Source organism: Hipposideros armiger, unplaced genomic scaffold (assembly GCF_001890085.2).
Source record: "Hipposideros armiger isolate ML-2016 unplaced genomic scaffold, ASM189008v1 scaffold_83, whole genome shotgun sequence".
NCBI classification, from domain to species: Eukaryota; Metazoa; Chordata; class Mammalia; order Chiroptera; family Hipposideridae; genus Hipposideros; species Hipposideros armiger.
Window position 1 is genome coordinate 1509766 of NW_017731433.1, and position 26173 is coordinate 1535938.

The 26173-nt window shown below is 36.9% G+C and overlaps 1 protein-coding gene across 1 annotated transcript in view; it reads left to right on the forward strand.

Moving 5' to 3' along the window:
* Positions 1 to 25003, forward strand: part of LOC109383454 (uncharacterized) — a 147855-nt gene extending 122852 nt beyond the window's left edge. Inside the window, exon 6 of the mRNA XM_019643914.1 lies at positions 24774 to 25003. Coding sequence (XP_019499459.1) covers positions 24774 to 24796 — 23 coding nt within the window. The 3' untranslated portion in view covers positions 24797 to 25003. The remainder of the gene's footprint in view (positions 1 to 24773) is intronic.
* The last annotated feature ends 1170 nt before the right edge of the window (positions 25004 to 26173 follow it).

The window sequence follows — 26173 nt, forward strand, 5'->3', positions numbered from 1 at the left end:
ACATTTCCTGCCATACTGGCTTGGTGGTAATGAATTCCTTTAGCTTATTTTCTGGAAAGCTCTTTATCTCTCCTTCAATTTTAAATGAAAGCCTTGCTTGGTAGACCAATGTTGGTTGTAGACCTTTGTTTTTCATCACTTTGAATATTTCCTGCCGCTCCCTTCTGACCTGCAAAGTTTCTGAAGAACAGTCAGCTGATAGTCTTATGGGAGCACTTTTGTATGTAACTAGCTGTCTTTCTCTTCCTGCTTTTAGGATTCTCTCTTTGTCTTTAACCTTTGCCATTTTCACTATGACATGTCTTGGTATAGGCCTTTTTGGGTTCATCTTGTTTGGAACTCTCTGTGCCTTCTGTGCTTGTATGTCAATTTCTTTTGCCAGGTTAGGGAAGTTTTTGGTCATTATTTCTTCAGACATGTTCTGGATCCCTTACTCCCTCTCTTCTCCTTCCAGTATTCCTATGATATGAACGTTGTTGTGCCTGATGTTGTCCCTCAGGTCTCTTAAACTATTTTCATTGTTTTTTTATTCTTTTTTCTTTTTGTTATTCTGACTGGGTGAATTCTACTACTTTGTTTTCTAAATTGTTGATTTGATCCTCTACTTCATCTAATGCTGATGATTTCTTCTAATGTATTCTTCACTTCAGTTATTGTATTCTTTATTTTTGACTGGTTATTTTTCATGCTTTCTGTATCCTTCTTTATGCTTGCTATCTCTTTGTTGAAATTCTCACTAAGTCCTTTGTCATTCTTATCATCAGCATTTTAAACTCTGTATCTGGTAGGTTGTCTGCCTCCATTTCATTTAATTCAATTTCTGGAGGTTTCTTCTGTTCTTTCATTTGGGACATGTTTCTTTGTTTCCTCATTCTTGCTGTTGCTTTGTGTTTGCTTCTATATATTAGTTAGATCAACTATGTCTCTCAGTCTTTGCTGGGTGACCTTATATAATATATGTCCTTTGTAGTCAAATTGCTCAGTCTCCCTAATCTCCTGTGTGTTCCAGAGGTCCATTGTGTCATGAGTGTTCTCCTGTTGTAGTTGAGCTTTGATTGCTTTTGGCTTGTCAGTGGAGGGGATTGACTCCTTGGCTGAGTAGCTATGAAGGAGGGTTGGTAATGCCCACAGAGCTGCTGTGTAAAGGCTGAACCCTCAGCAGAGGTTTCACCCTTGTGGGTTCTTTTGCCTTTTGAGAATTCCCTTTGGGTGTGTTGCTTGTAGGTCAAACCAGGTAGTGCTCTGGTTTGGTCTGAAGCTGGCCTGTGGGTGTTTTGAATTTTGTGCCTCTTGGGCAGGGCTCTGGTGCAGTGAGTGGGGCTAGCCACCAGGTGCTCAGAGTGCCCCTGACAATGCTGCTCTAGGTGGGCGAGGCTATGGGGTGTGGTTAGTAGTTTTTACAAAGTCAGTGCATTTTCTGCTCTCTCCTGTACAAACACGCACTGAGAACACCACAGCCGGCCACCAGGAGGTGGGCTTCTCTGTAAGTAGGTCGCCTGGGTCTTAGGGCACCTCTTCTGTCGGGGAATGTGGAGGGTGAAAGATTTCTGAGCTCCTGAAAACCCGGAGCTGCCTCTGCAATCCACTACTTAACCTGTGTGTGTCTCAGTAGCTCTAGTTGCCCAGCTGGGATCTGCCCAGAAAAAGTGGGGGTTAGTTAGGCTGGTGCCTTTGTGGCTCTAGCCAGTCCAGCACTGTCACACCTGCCCCAGCTGTTTCCCTGTGCAGAGGTCTCCAGGTCTCCAGTTCTTCTGTTCTGTAACCTGACACTGATCCTTCTTCTGGAACCCACTTAGAGCTCTGGGAGGGCAGGTGTAGGGGGAGCTCTGGGCGGGTGCGGGGAGGCACCCAGTTTTCGTGTCTTTTCTGTTTTCTGCCTGGCCATGAGGGCTTAAGCCACACTTCTCAGCTGAAGTCTCTGCCTCAAATGCTTGACATCGCCATCTTATATGCTGATCCCTCAGGCAGGACTGTGGGGCACTGGGAGAGGGCCCGCATCCTGGCTTTTCCCCTCTCCCCTGGCTGTTGTGTTCTCTGCTCTGCATCCTGGGGCCTCGTGGCCAGCTGCACCTCCACACTTCCCACCTCCTCCTCCCCCACTCACCTGATTTGCCCACCTTCACGTAATTAGTCCTATGGGTCTCTCAGCTGTTTCTGTGTGATGAGCAGAGAATCTTTTGTTGGATTATAGGTGTTCAATCTGTGGTAACTTCCAGGGGAGGTTTCCAGAAGCACCCTACTTGCCACCATTTCTGTGATATCACTCTGCACCAATTGTCGAGGTGCTTATGATCCCCGGTTTGTGAAGGGGGCATTGGGACTTGAAGAAATGAAGCAGCTTATTCAAAGTCACATAGCAAGTTGGTTGTCATGCATGAATATGAATATTTGTTGAACTTTGAAGGAGGGGGATCTCTGGTACTATGACTCCTACTTCCATTTACCACCCTAGTTCCACATTGAGACAAGATGTCAATTTCAGACTCTGGACTTAATTTTCATTTCTGGGACAGGCAGTTTTCTTTCTGGATTTAACTTTCTATTGTCATGATAATGAATGGTTGTTATCACCCACATATTTTTTCTCTCAATCTGTACTCAGAATTTATTGAACTCAGACATAATCACATATAAAACAGCAATATTGGTTTAAACCTAAAGTTCAGAAAAGCCAAAGAGTTAGTAATATTTCATAGACAAGTCAAGCAGGTAAATTTGGGAATATTTTGATGGACAGCCTCATATTTATTTTTTATTATTTTGGGAAACTGCTTACTAATGTTGGCTTTTGTGATTCAAAAGCTTGTGGTTGAGAGAGAAAAAAAACTGAGAGATGTTAAGATTAAAAACTTTGAATTTAAGAGTAGTAGTTTTAAATTGATTAGGGCAATGTTGGGTAATTAGATTTTGAGAAATCTGTTAGTCTAAGGAGTCACATTTTATTTCTTATTATAAAGTTGATTTCCTCCCTTGGACCACACATAGTACTGGTATCGGGGCAAGGGTTAGGACAAAGGGATCAAAGGGAGGTATTCTCATACCTTGCAGGAAACAGGCATTAACTTTTCTGCAAATCAGAATTAAGAAGATGTCTTAGTTCTTTTGAGATGCTGTGAAAATATATCATTGACTGAGTGACTTAAACAAAATTCATTTATTTCCCACAGTTTTGGATGCTGGGAAGTCTAAGATTAAGGTGCCACCAGAGAGGTAGAAGAAGTGGGACATTAAGGTTGTACAGTTTTAAAAGCAGTGTCAAATCCCATTTTAAACTCATGATTCTGTGAGATTGGTACCTTTGGTATGTCAATTTTATAGATTACAAACCTAAGGCTCAAAGAGGTTAATTGGCATAAACACATTTAACTAGTAAGCAACAGACTGTGAGAATGAGGAGGAAGAGTGATTAATCATGACTAGATAAATTGGGAAGGCTTTATGAAGGAAATAGGTGAATTAGGTCTTGAGGATCAAATAAGGTTTAAGCACAAGAAAGTAAGGGGAAGGGCCCTGTTGGCTGGATGAACTGTGGGAGCCAAAAACTCAAATTCAAAAGAAAGCATGGTTCTTTTGGTCTGTGGCCAGCCATCTACTATGGGTGGAGACTAGGTCCTAGGGCCATTGTAGTTTGGTTGCTATGAAGTTATTTTGTGTTCCCATCATGAAGTCCTGGTTCTGTACATTATAAGAAGGAGTGACTCTCCTGTGTGTTACAAACAAACTGTGTGTTACAAACTGTGTTAGAAGACACTCATATTATGATGGGTAGAGGAAGGGAAGAGATGGAAGAGACCAGATAGTAAGTTATGACAATATTGCAATGTGGACTTGAATTAGGATGAGGTAGTGAAATGAGAAAGGGGAGATTGGAGAGGACTCCAACACTGACTTTCCCAATGAGGCCTAGGTGCTCTTAACTTACATAACTTCGTATTTGATGACACTTACAGAGGAATCCTTATTAAAGAATTTTCATTGTAACTGTTTACTTCATGTTTTGAGAAACTATGGTTCTTTATTTATTAAGATTACCGCAAGAATAAACGTGGCACTTTTCATTTATGTAGATTACAGGTGCCTTGTTTTTTTGTTGTTGTTGTTATTTGTTTGCTTTTACATAGATACATTATGAAACAGAATTTTGAATTACAAAGTCTTGGTTTTAAAAAGTATTTGAGGTAAACATAACTTGCTCCACCACACACTGAAATTACTCCCTACCTTTACAGTTTGCATACCTAGCCTATTTTGCGTAGTAGATGGGTATCTTAAAAACCTTCTCCTCTTAGTAAAAATATTGTTTTCAGTAATTATCATGGGATAATCAATAATATAATTATTTTCTTGATTTTCTCTTTAGTTTTTAAACAATTAAATTGGAATGCATTTTAACTTTAAATTGTAATGCAAATATTGAAAATAGTCTACAAATGCAATAAAGTTTGCAGTTATCAAATGAAAATACTACACTTTATAATTTGTACTGTCTCACTGCTTTACATTTTGAATTCAAGTAAAGATTCCAAGTAGTTGCATAGAATGACAAAATTAAAATGATCCAAGTTATTTTTCTTTACGAAGACTCTTTTTGTATTGTTTATTTTGAGTCTACTGCTTAAATGTGGAAACGTATAGTGCCTCATATGTTAGAGACATAAATTCCACCTGATGGAAGCTCAAACCATTCTGAACTATTATAAAATTACAATTTAATGAGTGTGTGTAGTTTAGTCCTTGTCTGTTAGGGATTAGTTGTATAAGCGGAAGTTAGTATAAGTGGAAGTTAGTTGTGTGCTGTAAGAACTCTCAACTTCTATGTGAAATCCAATGTATATGAAAGGATAAAAGATGGTCACATGTCTTCTTAGAAAGACTGCATCATAGAGCCGGCCGAGTGGCGCGATGGTTAAGAACTGGCTTGGGATGCCAGAGGGCCCCGGTTCGGATCCCACATATGAGGGCCAGTGACACTACCCTCCACAGCTAAGATGCTGAACAACAGTTCGACCTGGAGCTGGGCTGCCGTGAGTTGCCGGCGACAGCATAGGCTGCAGCCCCTGTGGCAGTGGGTTGCCATGGGCTACCGTGTGTAGCCAGCAGCCAGCGTGAGCGGCCAGCAGCCGCAGTGAGCGGCCGTCCAGAAGCCGGCGACTGATCTGCCTCGCCCGGGAAGAGCACAATGATGGTGCCAACTTGGGCCAGTGAAGCAACGTCCTTCACAACTAGACTGAAGACCAAAACGACAGCAACTTGTCTGTTCCCCATCCCCCAATTCCCCAATAAAAAATCTTAAAAAAAGAAAGACTGCATCATAGATGGGGTAGAGGATTGATCACTGCACTGTACACCTGAAGCTGATGTTGTATAATATTGTATGTGAACTATAAGTGAATATCTATATATATAGTCATGGGACATGGAGTATAGTGTGGGAGTGGAGTCAAGGGAATTGTAATAGATATGTATGATATTGGGGGGGAAGTGGGGCAAAGGATTGGGGGAGGAGGTTTGTCAACTCAAGGGGTAAAAAGTATAACTATTGCACTGTATTGTACAGCTGAAACTAATTTTAAAAAACGTGTATTTCACAATAATAAATAGCTAAAACAAACAAACAAAAAACCTCAACAATAACTGTGCAATTATTAGAAATTCAGCCAAGCAAATATTTTTTAAGGATATTTTGTCACTGACAGTTTTTAAATGGTAGTTATATAGTGATAATAAAAATTTGACCAGCATTTACTCAGCCTTATTAATGTTTGGAGTCTTTACAGGCAGTATGGTACCTAATTAACCGTACCCAGGGTAGACTGCTTCCCCTGCCTTACCCTTGCATGCCACTGCTTTCACTAGTGACTTCCATCCCTTTCCCCTCACCCTGCCTCCCACCATGTATCTCCATTGCCTTTCCAGTACCAATCAGACACCACCTATATTACTTGATTCCTATGACTGAATGCTATGTTTCCTTCCTTTGAGCTCACACTGTACTATTATTACTCTATGGATCACCTCGTAATATTAATTTTACAAATATTGTTATTGACAGTAGAGCCTTACTCACTTTTCATTTTCTAGCACCTAGAATTAAACACTTTTTTTAATTAGTCAAACAAGTTCTTAGATATATCATATTGGTTAAACACAAAGGAATCTATTATAGGGACCACATTTGTTTTTGTTTTGTTTTGTTGTGGTGGTTATAAAAATCTCAAAAATAATATTGAGGGTATTAATAAATAAAAGCTATTAATTCAGTGTATATCCTTAACTTATACTTTTTTCTAGGAAAATCAAAATTAATTTAGTATTTTTATCTTCCTCTAGAGTGAGAAAAGAAGCTGTGCCCCTTATCTAGCTCCACCTATCTTTTCCTGCTATCTTTCTAATATCTTTTTAAAAATTTTATTTATTTATTTATTTATTATTGGGGAGCAGTGTGTTTTTCTAGGATCCATCAGCTCCAAGTCAAGTAGTTGTTTCAATCTAGTTGTGGAGGGTGTGGGAATCGAACCAGCAACCTTGGTGTTATGACCACTGCACCTCAACCAACTGAGCTAACCAGCCACCCTGACTCCAAGTCAAGTAGTGGTTTCATTATAGTTGTGGATGGCGCATCTTAGTGGCTCATGTGGGAATCGAACCGGCAACCTTGGTGTTACGAGCACCGTGCTTTAATCAACTGAGCTAACTGGCCGCGCTTCTTTCAAATATCTTAAATTTTAGTTCCACTTATATTTTTAAACCTGTCCAAGTTAATTTTTTATACTCAGTGTTTAATTAAAATTACCAATATGTTTTATAATTACTTTTGTCACTGTTTTATTATACATTCTTTCCTTCTTTCTATGGCTTTCTTCTTCCTGAGATATGTACTTTAGTAATTCTCGCAAGAAGTGTCTGTTGGTAAAATCTCCTAGTCTTTACCTGACTGGAAGATTCCTTGTTAGTTTAGCTGGGTTTGTAATTTGAACATGATAGTTTACTTTCAGTATTTTGAAATATTCTGGCTGCTGTTGTAGCTGTTGAGATATATGCAGTACAGTTGGTCATTTCTGTATAGATAATTAATCTATTGTCTTAGGAGGCTTTTAAAGTTTTCTCTTTATCCATAATGTGTTTTAGTTTTATTATGATGAGTTTAAATGTGAACTTATTTTTTATTTATCCTGCTTTCTCCCAGTTTTCAATTTCTGAGAATATATTTTCTTTAATTCTTGAAAGTCCTAAGGCATTATTATTATTATTTTTTAAATGTATCGCTTCTTCATCATTCTCTTGACTTGCTACTTCTGAAACTCCAATTATCAAGGTGTGGGAGCAGAGAGTTATTACTACTACTCCCCAATATCTGAATATTTATTTCTTCAAGGGCATATGGGTGACTATACTTTTAGCTCCTTGCAAGTAAGCAGAACCATATAACTCATTATGGCCAATAAGATGTAAGCAAAATGATGTGTGTGATTGCCAAGCTGTCAGAGAAAGGCCCCTGTGTAACTCTGCAGTCTCTCTTTTCTTCTGCTTCAGGAGTTATGAAAGAAGGCCTTGAATGATTGATAAATAAAATGTTATTAAGACATGAGATTTGGGGGCTGTTTGTTACTGCAACGTAACCTATCCTATCCTGAATAAAATAGGGAGCCTTTCAATGTATTCTGCATGTCTCCTAAAATTCTCTTTAATGGTTTTTATTTGTTTCTTTTTCCGATACAGTCTTTCAATTGAATACTTATTTTTATAACTATATTCAGCTCAGGATTACTCCCTTTTTAGTTTTTATTTTAGTGACTGTACTTTTCTTTGCCAGCATTTATAACTCTTTCTTAATCATAGCCATCTGTTCTTAGTTTATAAAAATTATTTATAATTTCTTGGACTTGAAATATATATATATATATCTCCAAAAAAATGTATACACATTTTAAGAAAGGAAAACTGTATTAAAATTGTAATACTCAATATATACCAATAACAAAAGATGACTACAAGTCACATTTGACTTCCGCGATTACAAGAGGTGCTCAAAGTGGTTACCATCAGTGTCCAGACACTGCTGATTATGGTGAACTACTGCTTGAGCAACACTGACCAAAGTGTCCACTTGTATACATTTTTTAGCATCCCTGGTATCTCTCTCTCTCTCTCTCTCTCTCTCTCTCTCTCTCTCTCTGTCACTATCTCTATCACATATATCAGGAGTTGGCACACTGCGGCTCGCTAGCCACATGCGGCTCTTTGGGTACATACATGTGGCTCTGAAGTAAAATTGAAAATGAAAATAAAACTATCATAGTTTCAATTATAAATTTTTAAAGGATATTATTCACATAATGGTGATTTCATTTGTTTTATGGTTCTCGAATACTTTTTAAATTGTTGTGAAGGACAGGATTGGCTTTTCTGTCTCGAAAGTTTGCCAAACCCAATCTACATCCATATATATATATATATATATACACATATACACACATATATATATATATATATATATATATGTGTATATATATATATGTATAGTTTTTTACTTCTGTTAGTATTTTAAATATACTTATTTATAAATAATTTTCAGATAATATTTTTATGTTTTGCATCCCTCCAAAATGAATTATCTCAATTGTTTAGATATCAGCTATCCCTTTGTGGCAGTTTCCTTCTATGATATGAAATTTTTGTTTGTTGACTCATTTTGAGTAGTTTTGTTGTTGTTGCTGTTATTCCCCTTCCTCCCTCCCTCCCTCCCTCCTTTCTTTCTTTCTTTCTTTCTTTCTTTCTTTCTTTCTTTCTTTCTTTCTTTCTTTCTTTCTTTCTCTTTTCCTTTCTCTCTTTCTCTCCTTTTCTCTGAGCTTATATACCTTGCCCACCAGTTTTTGCCACTACTTGTACCTAGCCTCTTGGAGCTCTCTATTTGGAGCTAGGTCACATATTGATTGGCATGTTGGATCTCCAAACCTGGAGATACTGGTGTGTTGCAAATCTTGTTTCTGAGTCAGAGACTAACTGGACCCAGAGTCAGTATAAAAAGGAATTTTGACTCCCACTCACTGCCCTGGCTACAGCTTTGATAGAGTCTCAGCTCTGAGCAACGGTCACTATTTTGTGGAGGCTTCTTTCATAAGTCAGGGAAACTAAACCTACCCCCTGGTTTCATAGCCTGTCTTGCCCCAGACCCCTGACATAAATGGAACACTTTGGTCTCCTGTTATTCCCTCTCTACACTGAAATTTCTTGTTTCAATCCGGGAGCCTAGCAAGTTACTATTACTGTTTGTGTTTCTGTTCCAAGATGTTTATCTTGTTCCTGAGTCCAGTTTTGTCTTTTAAAATATTATATTACATAAGATATTAACTATTATATTACATAACAAAAAATTATAAATATATATATGTGTGTCTCTTTCATTACTATGGGTTTGAAGCAGAGGGAGTGAGTATTTATACCTGAACTCACAATTTCATCTTAATAAGAATGCAAAGTCTTTAATTTAAGTGAGATTAAACTTCTAATTTATCATATGGTAATCCTTCTCTTATTACAAATTACAGATATTTCATTTGATTTAGTTCCTGCCCAATGGTTTTATTTGATTTTTTTAAAAAAGATTTTCTGAGAAATAAAATTTTTTTTGGTGTTGGGTGGGGCAATTTATTGATTACGAAAGCCCATCAGAGCAGTCTAATCAGAATCATTAAATACATTTACCACTCAACTTTCTTCTTTGTTAAAGCAGACGAGTGTGCATTAACTCAGCTATTCAGTCTTTCCATATTTGTTTTTCTTGTTACCCTTCATTCAGTAATAATTATAATAACTTAAGGGAAAAAAATAAATAGAGATATGTGAATGTCCAGAGTAAAATCACGTAATAAAATGCCAGTGGCAGCTAAGTGAAGAGGTTATGCTACATTCATTTTCTGTGTTATTCTGAGTGAGATGAAAATCAGGCCCTGTTACATTCTGTGTTGGTGAGCCTTTACATGACAGATCTCTGAAACTGTATGGAATATAAAATGCAATGTTTTCCAAAGGAGCATCCATAGAGGTGGAACGATGTTTTACTTTTAAGATTAGGTTTTTTTCATCCTTCTTTTGCTAAATGTTTGCTCTCACAGAAGTCTCCTTTGAGAATGTTATTATAGGGAATGAAAACATTCAAAACAATTTCAGGGATAATTTTCCACATTATTATAGAAGCCTTGCCTTTATTAAAATACTTAAAAATAAGCTTCCCCAGTGGATTTACTTGCTTTAAAATCATTCCTTCTTTAACCAAAACATATTTTACTTTACAAAAAATAATTATTTTGTGTAAATAGTTCTAAAACATATCTATTACCTTCTGTACTGCATTGAATAGGGTCCTTCTAAAACTCACATCCACCTAAAACCTGTGAATGTGACTTTATTTGGAAAAAATAGGATCTTTGTAGATGTAACTAAGATCAGGTCCTACTGGATTATCAGGGGCACTATGTAGGCCAATACTGATGTTCTTATAAGAGGGAGATTCAGACACAGACACAAAGAGAGGAGAATGCCATGTGAAGACAGAAACAGAGGTTGAAGTGATGCATCTAAAGCCAAGGAATGCCAAGAATTGCCAGTAATCACCAGAAGCTATGAAAGAGGTATGGAGAAAATTTTCCATCACAACTTCTAGAAGGAAACAACTCTACCAATACCTTGATTTTGGACTTCTTGCCTCCAGTACTGTAAGAGAACAAATTTCTGTTTTATTAAGCATCCAGTTTGTGGCAATTTTGTCATAGAAACCCTGAGAAACTCACATACCTTTCAATATAGCGTATTTTGAACATAATGCAACATTTATCTATGGTATAAATAATTTGAGCTTTGTTTTAATGCCATGATGTTCCAAGGGGCCATTAAAGTGTCCTGGACTTATCTTGCCCCTCAGAAAAGTGAATAAGGAAACTTCGATGTTCTTGCTAGCCATTCTGTCTTCTGTTCATCAACTATTATATTTCTATATATCTTCCCTTTTTCCTTCCTCTCTATGTCTAACTAAATAGCTGACATACTCTAAGAAGAATCAAAGGTCTCCAGGAGAAAACAAAAACAAAAACAAAAAAATACCAAAAAAAAGCAAGCTAAGTTTATTAAAATCAGTTCTTGATTTTTACACACAATTCTAAGTCTGTGGGCTCAAGTCTAAGAGTCCTTGGTTTCCCAAAGTGTGTTTGGCCGTAGACACTCTGGAAAAAAATGGTGGGTGATGATGGTGGTGGTGATTGTGATATTTATGGTCAAAAGTGGTTTGGGAAATGCTGCCTACTATATACTTCCTTTGGCAAATTCATACTCTTTTACTACATATATATATATATATATATATATATATATATATATATATATTAACTACTCCAAGAAGTTCACAAGTAAAAAACCTTGTTTAAACTAGTACTTGACACTGGAATACTTTCTTTGTTATCATCTATCAACATATCAAGAATCTGTAGAAATCACTTTGAAGAACACTGTCTTAAAGACAAAGATGGCTGTTCCTTGTTAAACAGTTTCCTCTAAGCTCAGAGCTAATGCATTCTTTGTGGGACATAAGCTCTGTGACTTTGTTTTAAATGTTTGAGGTTACCAAAAGTGGGGGTGTCAGAGACATGAGGAGTTGTTCTAATTTGTTCTTAACAATAATTAGTTTTTCTAAAGTACCTTTTCTTAGATAAGCGTTTGTTTGCTGTTTTTTGTGTTTTTTTTTAAGATTTTTATTGGGGAACTGGGGGGATGGGAACAGTGCTGGGGAATTGGGGGAAGGGGATCAGACAAGTTGCTTTCCTTTTGTTCTTCAGTCTAGTTGTGGAGGACGTTGCTTCACTGGCCCAAGTTGGCACCATCATTGTGCTCTTCCCGGGCGAGGTAGATCAGTCGTCGGCTTCTGGACAGCCTCTTACTGCAGCTGCTGGCTGCTCACGCTGGCTGCTGGCTACATATGGTAGCCCATGGCAACCCACTGTAGCAGGGGCTGCAGCTACGCGACTCACGGCAGCCCAGCTCCAGGTTGAGCTGTTGTTCAGCATCTTAGCTGTGGAGGTCAGTGTCACTGGCTCTCATATGTGGGATCCGAACTGGGGCCCTCTGGCGTCCCAAGCCAATTCTTAACCATCACGCCACTTGGCCGACCCTGTTTGCTGTTTTTTGTTTGTTTGTTTGTTTTTTTGCATTTATTTTCCTGTCATAATCCATGTACTGAGAAAGACTAAACAAATCTCTATATGGAAAATGCTGTATAAAATTGATATTGAAGATAGACTAACAAACAGTGTTACAGTTGGATGATTTTTGTTTCTCTCTGTGTATTTAGTACCTCACATTTCCCATGCTGTCTTGCCTTTAAGGCGCCTTTTGAATTAGTGCCAGTACTTAATTATATGGCATCATGTCTCATATCTAGTAATTTTTATTCAGAAACTGAACAGGGCTTCTGAAGTAGTGTTGTTGCCAGTTTTCTGAGGAGTTGAAACAATTCATTTATGCATTCCATCAGTGCGATGGAATATTTTTGATGTGCCAAGTGCTGTTCTAGGTGCTGGTGATACAGGATCATAAAGGAGTACATATCCTTATATAAAGAGGCCAATAAGAAGCAAGACATTGGTAAGGTTTCTAGTATGTTAGTGGGTAATGTGTTATGGAAAAAAAAATAGGTCAGGGAAGTAGGAATACAGCTGAAGGTAGGTGAGATTTTGAAGTTTGGATGATGGTGATCAGAAATGATATCACTGAGCAAGTGGACTTTGATTAAAACAAAATCCAAAGAAAGTGAGGGAGCAAGCCATGTCGCCATGTGTGAAAGAGCATTCTAGGAAGAAGGAACAACCAGTGTAAGACCCAGATGTAGAAGTGTGTCTGAAGTCAGCCTTGGCACAGGCTAGTCTGTAACAGAGCAGATGGGACAGGGAAGGAATGGGTTTCAGATCAGAGAGATGGTGGTGGGCATGCCATGAAGACTGTTAGGTCATTATAAGAATTTTAGCTTCTGCTCTGAGTGGAATGGGAAGTCACAGGAGAGATGTGAGCAGGGAACTGGCATGATCTAGCTTACCTTTTGCGTCTTGATGACTGTTGGGTTGTTGTTCCCCAGGCTCATGTAATAGCTCTCATAAAGGCATTTTGAAATAGATTGAGGTAATTTCCCATGGAGGGGAACTCCTATTGTGGAGGCTGATGTCACAGGAACTATAGGAGTAAATCAGACCCTTTTATTTTTTGTTTAGAGAAAAATGACCTGAGGATAGCAAAGAAGTCACTGAGTTTTTATAAAATCTGAGTCGAGAGTATGTCTGTATTATTTTCTTTAGCTCTCTGGAAAGAAGGACCTATTCAAGCTGATAAGTGTCACTGTCAGTTTTGAATCATTTGTGCTTACGTTTAATTGCCACCAAAATAGAATAATTCTTGTCATGAAAAGTGTTATGTTATAGGGGCAGTAGATGAAGTCAGAAGCCCAAGATACAAGACAAGCTGCTCTACCTTCAGCTTGTTTGAATATATCATCGTTAAAATGAATTTTGAAAACTGGTAAGTAAAGGAGTAGAATCAAGAATTTGCCATTGTGTTTCCTTAAACAAACTAAACCTCAGGATAACCACATAGTTGATGAGAAGAATGTTCTTTTCATAGAAGTATATCAGTTATTAAAGCAGAACATGGGTCGCAATATGAATCATCTGTTAATGAACCAACCACTTATACAATTTACCTCCATTCAGACATCACTTCCTCCAGATGTCTGTTCTTATTCCAACCCATCCTGTCAACATCTTTTCTGATCAATATATCCTATATCGGTAGAGGCAGCTATATTAAGCCGTAAAATACCAAACATTTCTATATTAAAATAGAATTCATTTTTTTTTAAATGGGATTTTTTAAAAATGGGAAGTCCACAAAAGCAGTGCTGGAGAACTGTTGAACTACTCTCAAAATTAACCAACAGTGTCTGGCAGAGTTATACCATTTATATGAAGAAGAGAAAAAAATTATCATGGGTGATCATAGATAGTGCTTCTAAGTGAAAATTTCCAAATGTCAAATAATAATAATAATAATAATAATAATAAATCATTAATATATATCATATGGTAAGTGCTATTGCAAAGCTTTCCATGTAGTCTCAGTTGGGCCATTGGTTTGGATAAGTGTGGCAAAGGGCCACATTAACAGAAGTGTAAATAAGCCAGAAGTTCCTTTTCTTAAGTGGAAAAGCCTGAACTGATATTGTGGTTCTGCTCAACAAAATCCTGGAGGGCCAGCTCCTTCCATGCCGTAGTTTTGTTTCCTTAGAGTGTTTGTCTCATTGGCAAAACCCAGAAATCTCAAGTTTCTGTGTACATTTCTCCTAGCAGTTTTCTTCCGTTTAGGGTCCAAACTGGAAGTTATACCTGTCATCTTTTCTCATAAACTATTGTTGAGCACTTAGTCCCTTGGGCACATCTATCTGCAAGGATGGCAAGGAAATGTAGTAGTTATTTGCTGGCCACATGCTCAGGTGACCACTGGCAAGCCGGGTCTCTTAGGGATTATTTTATTTCATGCCTATGATAAGCCTATACAATAGGTGCCATCATGATCTGTGGTATTAATAGATGAGACATCCTAGGCATAGAAAGGTTTGATAACTTCCCAAAGTCAGTGAATTCCTTAAGTGTTTTTTAAATATGACCTTTGTTATGATCTTGCTTTGAACATTAAAAGGAATGTCAGTGTTTCTAAAACTTTCTGTGGTAAAGGACTAGTTTTTTTGTTTTGTTTTGTTTTTTGTTTGTTTTTTGGGTTTTTTTTCCTCAAACAATATAGACTGATACTTTGGTAAAATGTAATAAAAAATATATCATGGTGATTGCTGTAAAAGTTTCTAAATACCTGTTCTCAATTCTGTATGTATCCCATTTTAGACCAGGAAAAATAGTGTGTGAGACAGCACCAGTCCTTAGTTTGTGTTGCCCTGCATTAGATTGTGTAGTTTTAACAATCAGTTTTATTGGAAAGAAATAGCATTATGCTCTCATCCCTGATGTGCTTGATCTATTCATTGTTTGCTTTTAAAACGAGAGCACAGTTGCAATTACAACTATATATATGTGTGTATATATGCATATATACATGTATATGTATATATGCATATATATGTATATATGTAAACTTATTTTCATAATATTTAGTGTAAAGCAGTATAGAGTTTTTGAACCTCATTTTATTTCAATTTGCTGCCAATTATCTTGTTTTTTAAACTACAATTTATCCTCAGGGACCTCTCCATGTACATTCACATGTGTACTAAAAACCTTTGTCAGTCATGAAAGCTTAAGGATCCCTTAGTTTCCAAAAATAATTTGATTGTGTTTATGATAAAAGACATGTCAATAAATCTATCAAATAGGCATAGGGATAATTTAAGAAATCACATATGCAGGAGGGATGGCAAATATAGTTATCATCTAGGCTGGTTGAAGCCATTTCATATCGTGTAAATTTCTGCTCGATTGGTCATGGATACCTAGAATATAGTATTAAGAAAGATTTCAGTCCAAGTGGGCTCAGCTGGGAAAGCCTGTCATGCTTGATTAATGGTGTCTAGAAGAGGAGCAGATGGAGTGGCACTCATGCCATGCACTTTCCTCCATTAAATATTATACTGGTTCAGAGCTTCCAGCATCAAGAGGAAATCATTCAATATAGTGGGTTCTGTTCATTACCTAATGAAAAAGAAATATTCACATTTGAAAGAAAGACTAATTTTTTTCGTTTTTCCAAATTATAAAATGATTTTGTTTTTCTAGATGGAAGTGATAGTGAAAACTACATTGAAAGCTCTCCTAAACAATGATTTTTTTGGTAGGTATACAAACAGTTACACACTTTTAAAAAATATATCAACTCTTGATAATCCAAGAACGTATCCAAGGCTTATTTTTTTGTGAGAATTTCTACAAATATTGCATTATACTTATAAAGAGTAACAAAGAAAGATAGAATAAATGTATGGAAAATGAAATGGTCAACCTGTTAAGCACTCTTCTCTCTATACAAACTTACAGGCTTATCTCTCTTTCTTTTTTTAAGAAATTCTTTTTTTTTTTTTCTCTGTGACCAAAGAGATGATATTACCTTGTACTGAAGAGGAAGGAATTCAATAATGAAGTATAGATTGGACATGTCAGGGAGATTAGACAGCCCTGGAAGGTGATATTTGCACATTTCCAACTATTACTGATATTCTAACAGTAGTTTTGACAACTGTGTCTATGGAAAAAGCAACACTGAGATGATTTTTAATAGTGCACAGAGGCAGTAAGGATAGTGGTGTGTCCTGAATTCCTTTTTAATTTCTTCTCTAGACCCCTTTCCCGCTTTACACCTCCTCTTTCCTTCTTCCAGACACCCATATCCCTTATTTTGTCTTATGTCCAACGCTTTTAACCCCACTCTCCCATTCCTTATATTCCCAGACATATCGTTTTTCAATTTAATAGGAAACAGATTACATATTATCTCCAACCTTGTTAAGTTTTTCCATGACAGACTGACTTGAAGTTGTTAATTGCTTAAGGTATTACCTCTTAGTAGTAAAACCTAGCACTGATTCCATCTCAATTGTAATGCTTTCTCTAACACTGCGATGCCTTGTGCTCAAATTCATCTTACTTGGTATTCTCTATGCAATTTTTTTTTAAATCATTGCTGTCCATACAATAAGTAACACTATATTATAAATAACTCCCCGCTGGGGCAAATGTGATTTAAACCATTTTAAAATGTTAATTTGAGAGACTTCCACTCTGTGTCAAGCTAGAATAGCAGAAACTGGATTTGTGGTCCTGTCTGAAACAACTCCACAAAAATAAATAAAATATATGAAACAGTGGTTTTTAAGACATGGGACATCGGGTCATGAAGGCCAGTAACCTGAGAGACAATGCAAATGAGGTGTTGTTTCTAACTGCCCCAGTTTATAGCCCTGAGAGAGTTTCCAGACAATTGCCCAGAGATAAGGAACCTAGCCAGAACCCATCAGAAACCCTGGATTGAGAAGGCAGAGCTAAGAGTCCAGGGAGACTCAGTAATCTGGCCCTCAGGACAGAGGACTAGAAAGGGGGAACACGTACACAGTGTGTAAGTGCTGGAGACTTTCGAGGACAGCACCCCCAACTCAAGTCACAGTACTGAACACCAGGGTCATTGGGAAAAGAATCATCCTAAATGATTAAAAGGAACAATGACTGATACTCACAGAGTAAGATGCCTGTTCCTACCAACCCAGCTGAGAAAATCATAATTAATAGATCATTGGGTAAAATAATAGTGGGGATAATTAACTCCACAATAGTGTTCTGAATTCATCTAAGACCTGAAAGAATCAAACTTGCCAAATAATTGATCATTTCAAGTGACTCAGAACAATGACCATGATAGACCACATTTGGACCATTAAACAAATCATAATAAATTTAAGAGGATTAAAGTCATACGAATATGTTCTCTAACAACAATGGAATTTAATATAAAATCAGTAACAAAGATATTTAGAAAATTCATCAAATATTTAAAAATTAATTATAATGTACTTTTTTTTTTAAGATTTTTTTTGGGGAGTTGGGACATGGGAACAGTGCTGGGGAATTGGGGGAAGGGGAACAGACAAGTTGCTGTCCTTTTGTTCTTCAGTCTAGTTGTGGAGGACGTTGCTTCACTGGCCCAAGTTGGCACCATCATTGCGCTCTTCCTGGGTGAGGCAGATCAGTCGCCGGCTTCTGGACGGCCGCTCACTGCGGCTGCTGGCCGCTCACGCTGGCTGCTGGCTACACACGGTAGCCCATGGCAACCCACTGCAGCAGGGGCTGCAGGCCTAGCCATTGCCGGCGACTCATGGCAGCCCAGCTCCAAGTTGAGCTGTTGTTCAGCATCTTAGCTGTAGAGGGCAGTGTCACTGGCCCTCATATGTGGGATCCGAACCGGGGCCCTCTGGTGTCCCAAGCCAGCTCTTTACCAATGCGCCATCGGCTGGCCCTATAATGTACTTATAAATAATACATAGGTCAAAGGAGAAATCAAAGGGGGAAATGAAAAGTAATTTGAATTGAATGCAAATGAATACACAACATAATCAGAATTTATGGGATGCTGCAAAAGCAGTACTTAGGGAGAAAGTTTTAGCACTAAGTGCCTATACTGGAAGTGAAAAAAAAAAACGTCTCCAATCAATGGCCTTAGGTTACAATTTAAGAAACTAGAAAAGAAGTATTATTAGTAAACCCAAAGTAAGCAGGAAAAAGGAAATACTAAAATCAGAGAGGAAATCAGTGAAATGGAAAACAGAGAAATAATAGAGAAAATTAATGAAACCAAAATCTGGCCCTTTAAGAAAATTAATGAAATTGATAAACTCCCAGCCAGAATGATAAAGAAAAAGAATGAATATGCAATTACTAATGTTAGAAATGAGAGAGGTAACATCACTGCAGATTCTACACCTATTAAAAGGACAGTAGGGAATATTATGTATAAGTTTATGCCAATGAACTCATATGTAATGGGCATATTCACTGAAAGACATAAATTACCAAAGCTCACTCAAGAGAAATCAATAACTCGAACAGGCCCTGTATATATAAAGAAATTGCACTTGTAATTCAAAACTTCAGGCAAAGAAAATTCTAGGCCTTTACTAGAGAATGCTGCCAAACATTTAAGGAGGAAAAAAATGCCAATTCTGCACAAACTCTTCCATAAAATTTTAAGGGATACTTTCAACTCATTCTCTGTGGCCAGCGTTGTCCTGATAACCAAACTGACAAAGACATTCCAAGAAACAAAGAAAATCAAAGAAACATAAAGAAGTAATATCTTTCATGAATATTGACACAAAATTCTAAACAAAAGTTTAAAAAAATCTAGCCCAACTACATATGTGTGCGTGTGTGTGTGAGTGTGTGTGTGTGTGTGTGTGTGTGTGTGTGTGTGTGTGTGTGTATATATATATATATATATNTATATATATATATATATATATGATAATACATAATGACTAAGTGAGGTTTATCCCAGGATTGTAATATGATGTGGTTAACCATACTGACAAACTAAAAAAGAAAACATATAATTATCTCACTATATACACAAAAAGCATTTGAAAAATCCAACATTGCTTCTCATGAAGCTCTGAGCAAAGTAGGAAAAAAAGAGAAGCTCCTTAGGGTATTTACAAAAAACCTACTGCTACCAACATAATTAATGGTGAAATAAAAAAGCTGAATAATTTTATGGTAAGATGGGGGACAAGAGAGAGTATCCACTCTCATCACTTCTAGTCAACATTTATAGAGGTTCTAGCTAGTAAAATCAGGCAAGAAAAATAAAAGTTGTCTTGAGGCCTTTTGAGCGTTTTGAGCCTTGCCTCTGTTCGGGGCATGCTCCCAACTCTTTGGAGTGTATTTTCTCTCCTACTAATGGCATTGAGTCACTCTCTACTGCTCTGGCCTGCTCCCATTTCCTTGGAGTATACTATCCTTTCTAATAAACTACTTTTTCACCACTTAAAAAAAAAAAGTTGTCTTGATTGGAAAAGAAGTAAAACTGTCTTTGCAGCTGGTCTTATTGTCTATGTAGAAAACGTGATAAAATCTATGAAAAAGATACTAGAACTAAAAAGTGACTTTAGTAAGGTCACAGGACATAAGATATTTAAAAGTTAAGTATGTTTCTGCATATGAGCAACAAACCATATAATACTCAAACTGAGAAAGTGATATAATTTATAAGAATGAAACAATAAGAAAAAGTGGCTTGGGATGAATCTGATGATAGATATAAAAGAATTATACACTGAGGGCGGCCGGGTGGCTCAGTTGGTCAGGGCACATGCTCTGAGCAACAGGGTTGCCGGTTCGATTCCCACATGGGCCAGTGAGCTGCGCCCTCCGCAACTAAATTGAAGACAATGACTTGAGCTGAGTTGCCGTTGAGCTGCCAGTGGGTGGCCAGATGTCTCAGTTGGTTAGAGCACATGCTCTTGACAACAAGGTTGCCCCTTCAACTCCTGAATGGGATGATGGGCTGCAGCCCCCGCAACTAGAAAACTAGAAAATGGAGACTGGACTTGGAGCTGAGCTGTGTCCTCCACAACTATGATTGAAGGACAACAACTTGACCTGGAGCTGATGGGTCCTGTAAAAAACACATTGTTTGTTCCCCAATAAAGTTTAAAAAAAGAAAAAAAGAATTATACACTGAAAACTGGAAAACATTGCTGACAGAAATTTAAAAAGACCCAAGCAAGGGGGGAACATATGTCATGTTCTTGGGTCAGAAGACAAAATACTATTAAGAAGTTAATTCTCTTCAAACTGATCTATAGATTCAATGCAATCCCAATCAAAATCCCAGCAGGATTCTTTTTTTTTTGTAGAAATTGACTAATTTATTCTAAAGTAATGTGGAAACGTAAAACACCTAGCAAAGCTAAATAGTTTTGCAATAAAAGACGAATTGGAGAACTAACATTTTTTGGTATCAGGATTTATCTTAAATTTACAATAATCAAGATATTATTGTATTACCATAAAGATAGATTAATGTATCAGTGGAACAAAAGAGAGAGCCCAGACATATGCCTATACATAGATAGCTGAGTTTCTACAAAGCTGCAAATAGGTAGATATGGAATAGTTTTGTTTTTGTTTTCAACAAATGGTATTGGAATTGCTGGATATCCATATGCAACAAAAACATAAAAATATTAATTCAAATGGGTTATAGAACTAAATGTAAAATGAAAACTCTAAAATTTACTAAAGAAATCATAAGAGAAAAATCATTGTGATCATTTGGGGTTAGGCAAAGATTTCTTAGAGATGACACCTAAAGAACAATCCTAAAAAAAAAAAAATTGATAAATTAGACTTCATCAAAGTTAAAAACTTCTGCTGTCAGAAAGACACTCAAGAGAATGAAAAGATGTCACAAAATGGGAGGATATCCTTACAAAACATACATCTCATAAATCATATGAATCCTGAATATATAAATTCCTCTCAAAATCAACAATAAGAAAACAACCTAATTCTAAAAAGTGGCAAAAGATTTAAATAGACACATCGTGATAGAAGACATACAAATGACAAATAAGCTCATGAAAAGATGGTCAACATTATAAGTTATTTGAGAAATGAAAATTAAAACCACAAGGAAATATCACTACATACCAACTAGAATGTCTACAATTAAAAAGACACAATGTTGGCAAGAATGTGGACGGCCTAGAACTTCCATATGTGTTGATGGAAATGTAAAATCATACAATCACTTTGCAAACAGTTTGACAGTTTCTTAAAAATTTAAAAATACACCTATCATGTCACCCAGCCATTCCCCTGAACATTTACCCAAGAGAAGTAAAAGCATGTTCTTACAAATATTTTTACATTAAAGTTCATGGTAGCTTTATGTATAATAGCCATAACTTGTGGGGGAGGGAACCCTAAAGTTCAACAGAGGAGTTGATAAACAAACTAATATATTCAAACAATGCAATATTACTCAGCAATATAAAGGAATGAACTATTATTACTACACATAACATAGATGAATAGCAAAATAATTATGCTGAATGAAGAAAGCCAGAAAAAAGAACATACTGTGTGATTTCAGTATATAGAATTATAGGAAATGCAAATTGATATTTAGTCACAGAAAGTAGAGCAGATTTTGCTTGGTGGAGCTGGCAGGGTGGGGGTAGGGTAATGTTGGAGCAGGGTTTGAGGGAGAAATTATGGAAAGGCAGAAATAAAGGAAACTTTGGGGGGTAATGAATACGTTCATTACATTGATTTTAATGGTGGTTTCAGGAGGATACACACACATAGAAACTTACCAAATTGCACACTTTAAATATGTGTGGTTTATTGCATGTTATTTGTACTTCAATAATGCTGTTAAAAATGCTAATTATGAGGGCTTTCTGCTGCCTTTACTAGCTCTTAGGGAGTATCTTCCCAGACAATTTTAGCTAAGAGTAAAAATGCATAGAGATGTGTAATCAGTGTTGCTTAGTACCAAGCAGCCACACTCTTTGTTGAATCCTTTTCGTTTTTGAAAGTGGCTCTGTAACACTAAAAAATTCTGCAAATCCAGTTTGTAATTCTTGGAGCAGATGAGACCTTAACACCCTAAGGAACAACCTTGCCAGGTGCTCTATCATCTCAGCTATGCTTGAGAAGAAAACTGACCCCTTAACAGGAGTGAATAACAATTTTGGACAGTTTAAGCTCTTAGAAAGTTCTTGGGTATATTGATAAGTTTCTACTTACACTGTTACTGATGGGGAAAAAATACAAATTCTTACAGAAAACCTTTAATATTTGAAAGCTCAAATCTGGGAATGAGAGGAGCCTCCTTAAGAGTGACGACAGTATCCTGCAGTGGTTTCCCAAATTAATTCCTTCTTAACTGCCACCAGGGAGAGAGAGTCAGTGTGAGGAGTGTCAAGGGGATGGTCTAGCAGGTCGGGCTGTGGGTTCCCAACCTTCACCCATGTGTCATTCAAAATAGAATTAGTTTTATCTGTTAAAACACCCTGCTTTTGTGCAAGTTTCCTCTTGCCAACTTTGTTTTTCTTTTTAAATCACTGGAGTGGTGAAAAAGAGCTTGTTCTTTGAGCAGAGAGGAATGAATTTAAATCTTTCCCACCCATATCCTAGATGTTATTAGTAATATCAGTAAGCCAGGTTAAGTAAAATATCCAGCTGTTAGAATTGAGAATGACTGCATTAAAATCACCATATTGGGTTGTCGGAAAAATCATGACGTATTTTTGCAACGAAAAATATAGAAAAATATGTCATGATTTTTCCGACAACCTGACATATTAGTTTGCTAGAACTGCCATAATTAAAACACCATAGACATGGTGGCTTAAACAACAGAAAATTTTGTCTCACAGTTCCAGAGGCTAGAAGTCCATGATCAAGGTGTCAGCAGGTTTCATTTCTTCTGAGGGTTCTCTTCTTGGCTTGCAGATGACCGCCCTCTCACTGTGTCCTCATAGGGTTGTCACTTGGTTTATGTGTTGTCTGTGTCCTAACTTCCTCTTCTTGTAAGGACACTGGTCTTATTGGATTGGGGTCCACCCATACAGCCTCATTGTATCTCAGTTACCCCTTTAAAGGTTCTATCTCCAAATATAGTCACATTCCAAGGTATTGGGAGATAGGACTTCAACACATGAATTTGGGGGGACACAATCCAGCCCATAACAGTTTCCTTTTTTTATAAAATGAGGACCTACCTTTCAAGATTATTTTTACCTATGATGATATAACCCATATAAAGCAATAATAGTAAAGCATCTCGCATATTTTAGGTACTAAGTACACGGTTACTATAATTGTCAGATAAATATATATGTGCTTATGTAGAGAGAACATATTTTTTAGATCATTGATGTCCTAACTGTAAGTACAAGATTTTTTTTTCTCTGTACTAAAGTGTACTAAGATATAAAGACATCATAGAAAATTCTATTCGGGTTACAATGCATGTCTATTTTTAACAAGTTATATTCCATGGATATGGCAAGAATTGACTTTTATTTACACAGCTCTTCACTCAGATGAAGAGGAACAATAGCTCTCAATGCTCTAGAGCTCTTAAATTAAGAAGTCCAATGAGGGGTGAGCACAGAGTACACAGAAAGTATAGAATGGCGGTGGTGGGATTTCCACAGCCTCTGATTCTCCTCATGTTTACCTCAATTCCAGAGGCGAAATGAGAACTTGCTCCATTAAAATTCATTTATTTTTAATTATTAATCTCCATTGCATTTTAACCTATGGTCACAGGAACAGTTGTTTCTGTTCCTTTTCTTTCCTAGTGAGAAATTTGGGAAGTCTGAGATTCAAAGACATTTGTGAAATGCAAATAGTTTTATTTATTAATGGACACTAATGGTCTGTAATTATCATAGCTGATTGAGTAAATAAGCCAATCGTTTATTAGAAAAGTTTGTAGAATTGAATTCACACATTTTCTAAATGTTTTCCCTTCATATGGACTTAGCCATATCTGATCTTGCATTGAGTTAAGGAACCGAGCTTCAAAAGAACACAATTTGAAGGAGCAGAAGAGTATTTTTATAATTATACATGATCATGATACTCTTTAAAATTCTATATGTTACTCATAATTTCTAAGCTCAATGATCTGTGCTATTATATTAATTAACTCTCAAAATTCTAATAGCTGAGCAGATCACTTGATTTCACTTGCCTACACTACTTTATGTTAATTAATGGAAACCATAAATTTGGAGCCTTTGCAAATTGTGCTGCTTCATTGCATTTAGTGCTCTTGTAATTCCTACTCTTAATTAAATAATGAGCCTCCAGAGCACATTCCTAGCTGTGAGTCATACTATGTTGTAGATATAACTGGGATTCCCGTTAGCCAGTCAGGCCAATCAATGTGCATCTTTTCTAAAAGGTAGAAGACTTTATTATTCAGCCTTGGCGCCTGATGTGGTGAGAATCGTGTTATAGGGAAATCCACCTTTGTTTTGACCAAGTTGCCAGGATTGAATTTTCATTTGCTCTTTCCTGTTGAGCCCACCTGAATTGGAAGGGATGTATTCTTTTCTTTCTTTGTGATTGGTACAAGCTACACTTGTGTAGAGATGGAGCAATCAGGGTACATAGTATGTCCTTTTAATTCCTTGAAAGTATCTCTTTTTGTCATTCATTCAGAAGTCAACGAGAATTTGGATTGAGCATCTGCAGAATACCAGAGTGCTGTGGGGGATATACAGCAGTGAACAAGACTGTTTCTTTGAGAAAGCAGTTAAACCTCCATTTACATCAGTTTCGGAATCCTGAACTATTTCAACAAAGTGAACCTAACCTGTACAGTATTTTGAGTCAGCTCATACAAAGGAATTTTAAAAACACATTATTTGCAAGAAGTTGTCAGAGTAAAAATGCACGATAGAGGAATAATAATTTAAGCTGAAAGATCTTAATAAGCTCAGTTTGGCTTTTACCTATGCTATGGCATTAATCTATTTCTAAATGCATTTTGTGCCTGATTTGTTATATTTTACTTTTTATTTGAAGGATCTTTAATTTTTTTTTTTTAAGATTTTATTGGGGAATTGGGGTAGGGGAACAGCGTTGGGGAATCAGGGAAGGGAAACAGACAAGCTGCTGTCCTTTTGTTCTTCAGTCTAGTTGTGGAGCATGTTGCTTCACTGGCCCATGTTGGTATTATCATTGCGCTCTTCCCGGGTGAGGCAGATCAGTCACAGGCCACTAGACAGCTGCTCACAGCAGCTCTTGGCAGCTCACACCAGCTGCCGGCCGCTCATGGTAGCTTATGGCAGCCCACTGTAGCTTCACTGCATCCTACGCCAGTTCATGGCAGCCCAGCTCCAGGTCAAGCTGTTGTTCACCATCTTAGCTGTAGAGGGCACTGGCCCTCATGTGAGATCCGAACCATGTCCTACTGATCAGAGCTGTCATCCCAAGCCAACTCAACCAACATGCCACTCGGCTGGCCCTATTTAATTTTTATATGGTGTTGTTTAGCACAGAGTGAGATGGGACATATTTTCTTTTTTTATGCCTTACGTTATTCAGCTTTACCATTAGGAAGTAAACATTGTTTATAATTTATAGTCAATGAGTGACCAGATCATTTCTTACATACAAGTTTTACTACAGAAGAAAAACAAATGTTCCACCAGTGGTAAAATAACTCAAAAGAAAGGTAACCCAGGATAACAGGAGATATTAAATGACTGTACTTGGAAGCAAGAAATATTTAATTTGATGGACATAGCTATTTCTTGATTATTCGTGAACCATGTTTCAAATCGGTGGATTACTTAATATTCTTTCTCCTTCTTTTGATCCCTGCCCTCAGCCATTTAATTTATTTTTGGCAAAGAAAGTGAAATAGTCAATTTTACTACTTGTCCCAAATTTAAGAAAAAATATTTGCTAATTGTGATTCAAAATTATATGTAATAAAATATCAATTGAAAGGGATTCAAAATAATATGAAATAAACTTTGGCTATACATTATTTCATTGACTCCAACACAACGCTACTGAAAATGTGGTTCAAAAACGGTTATAACATGCATTAA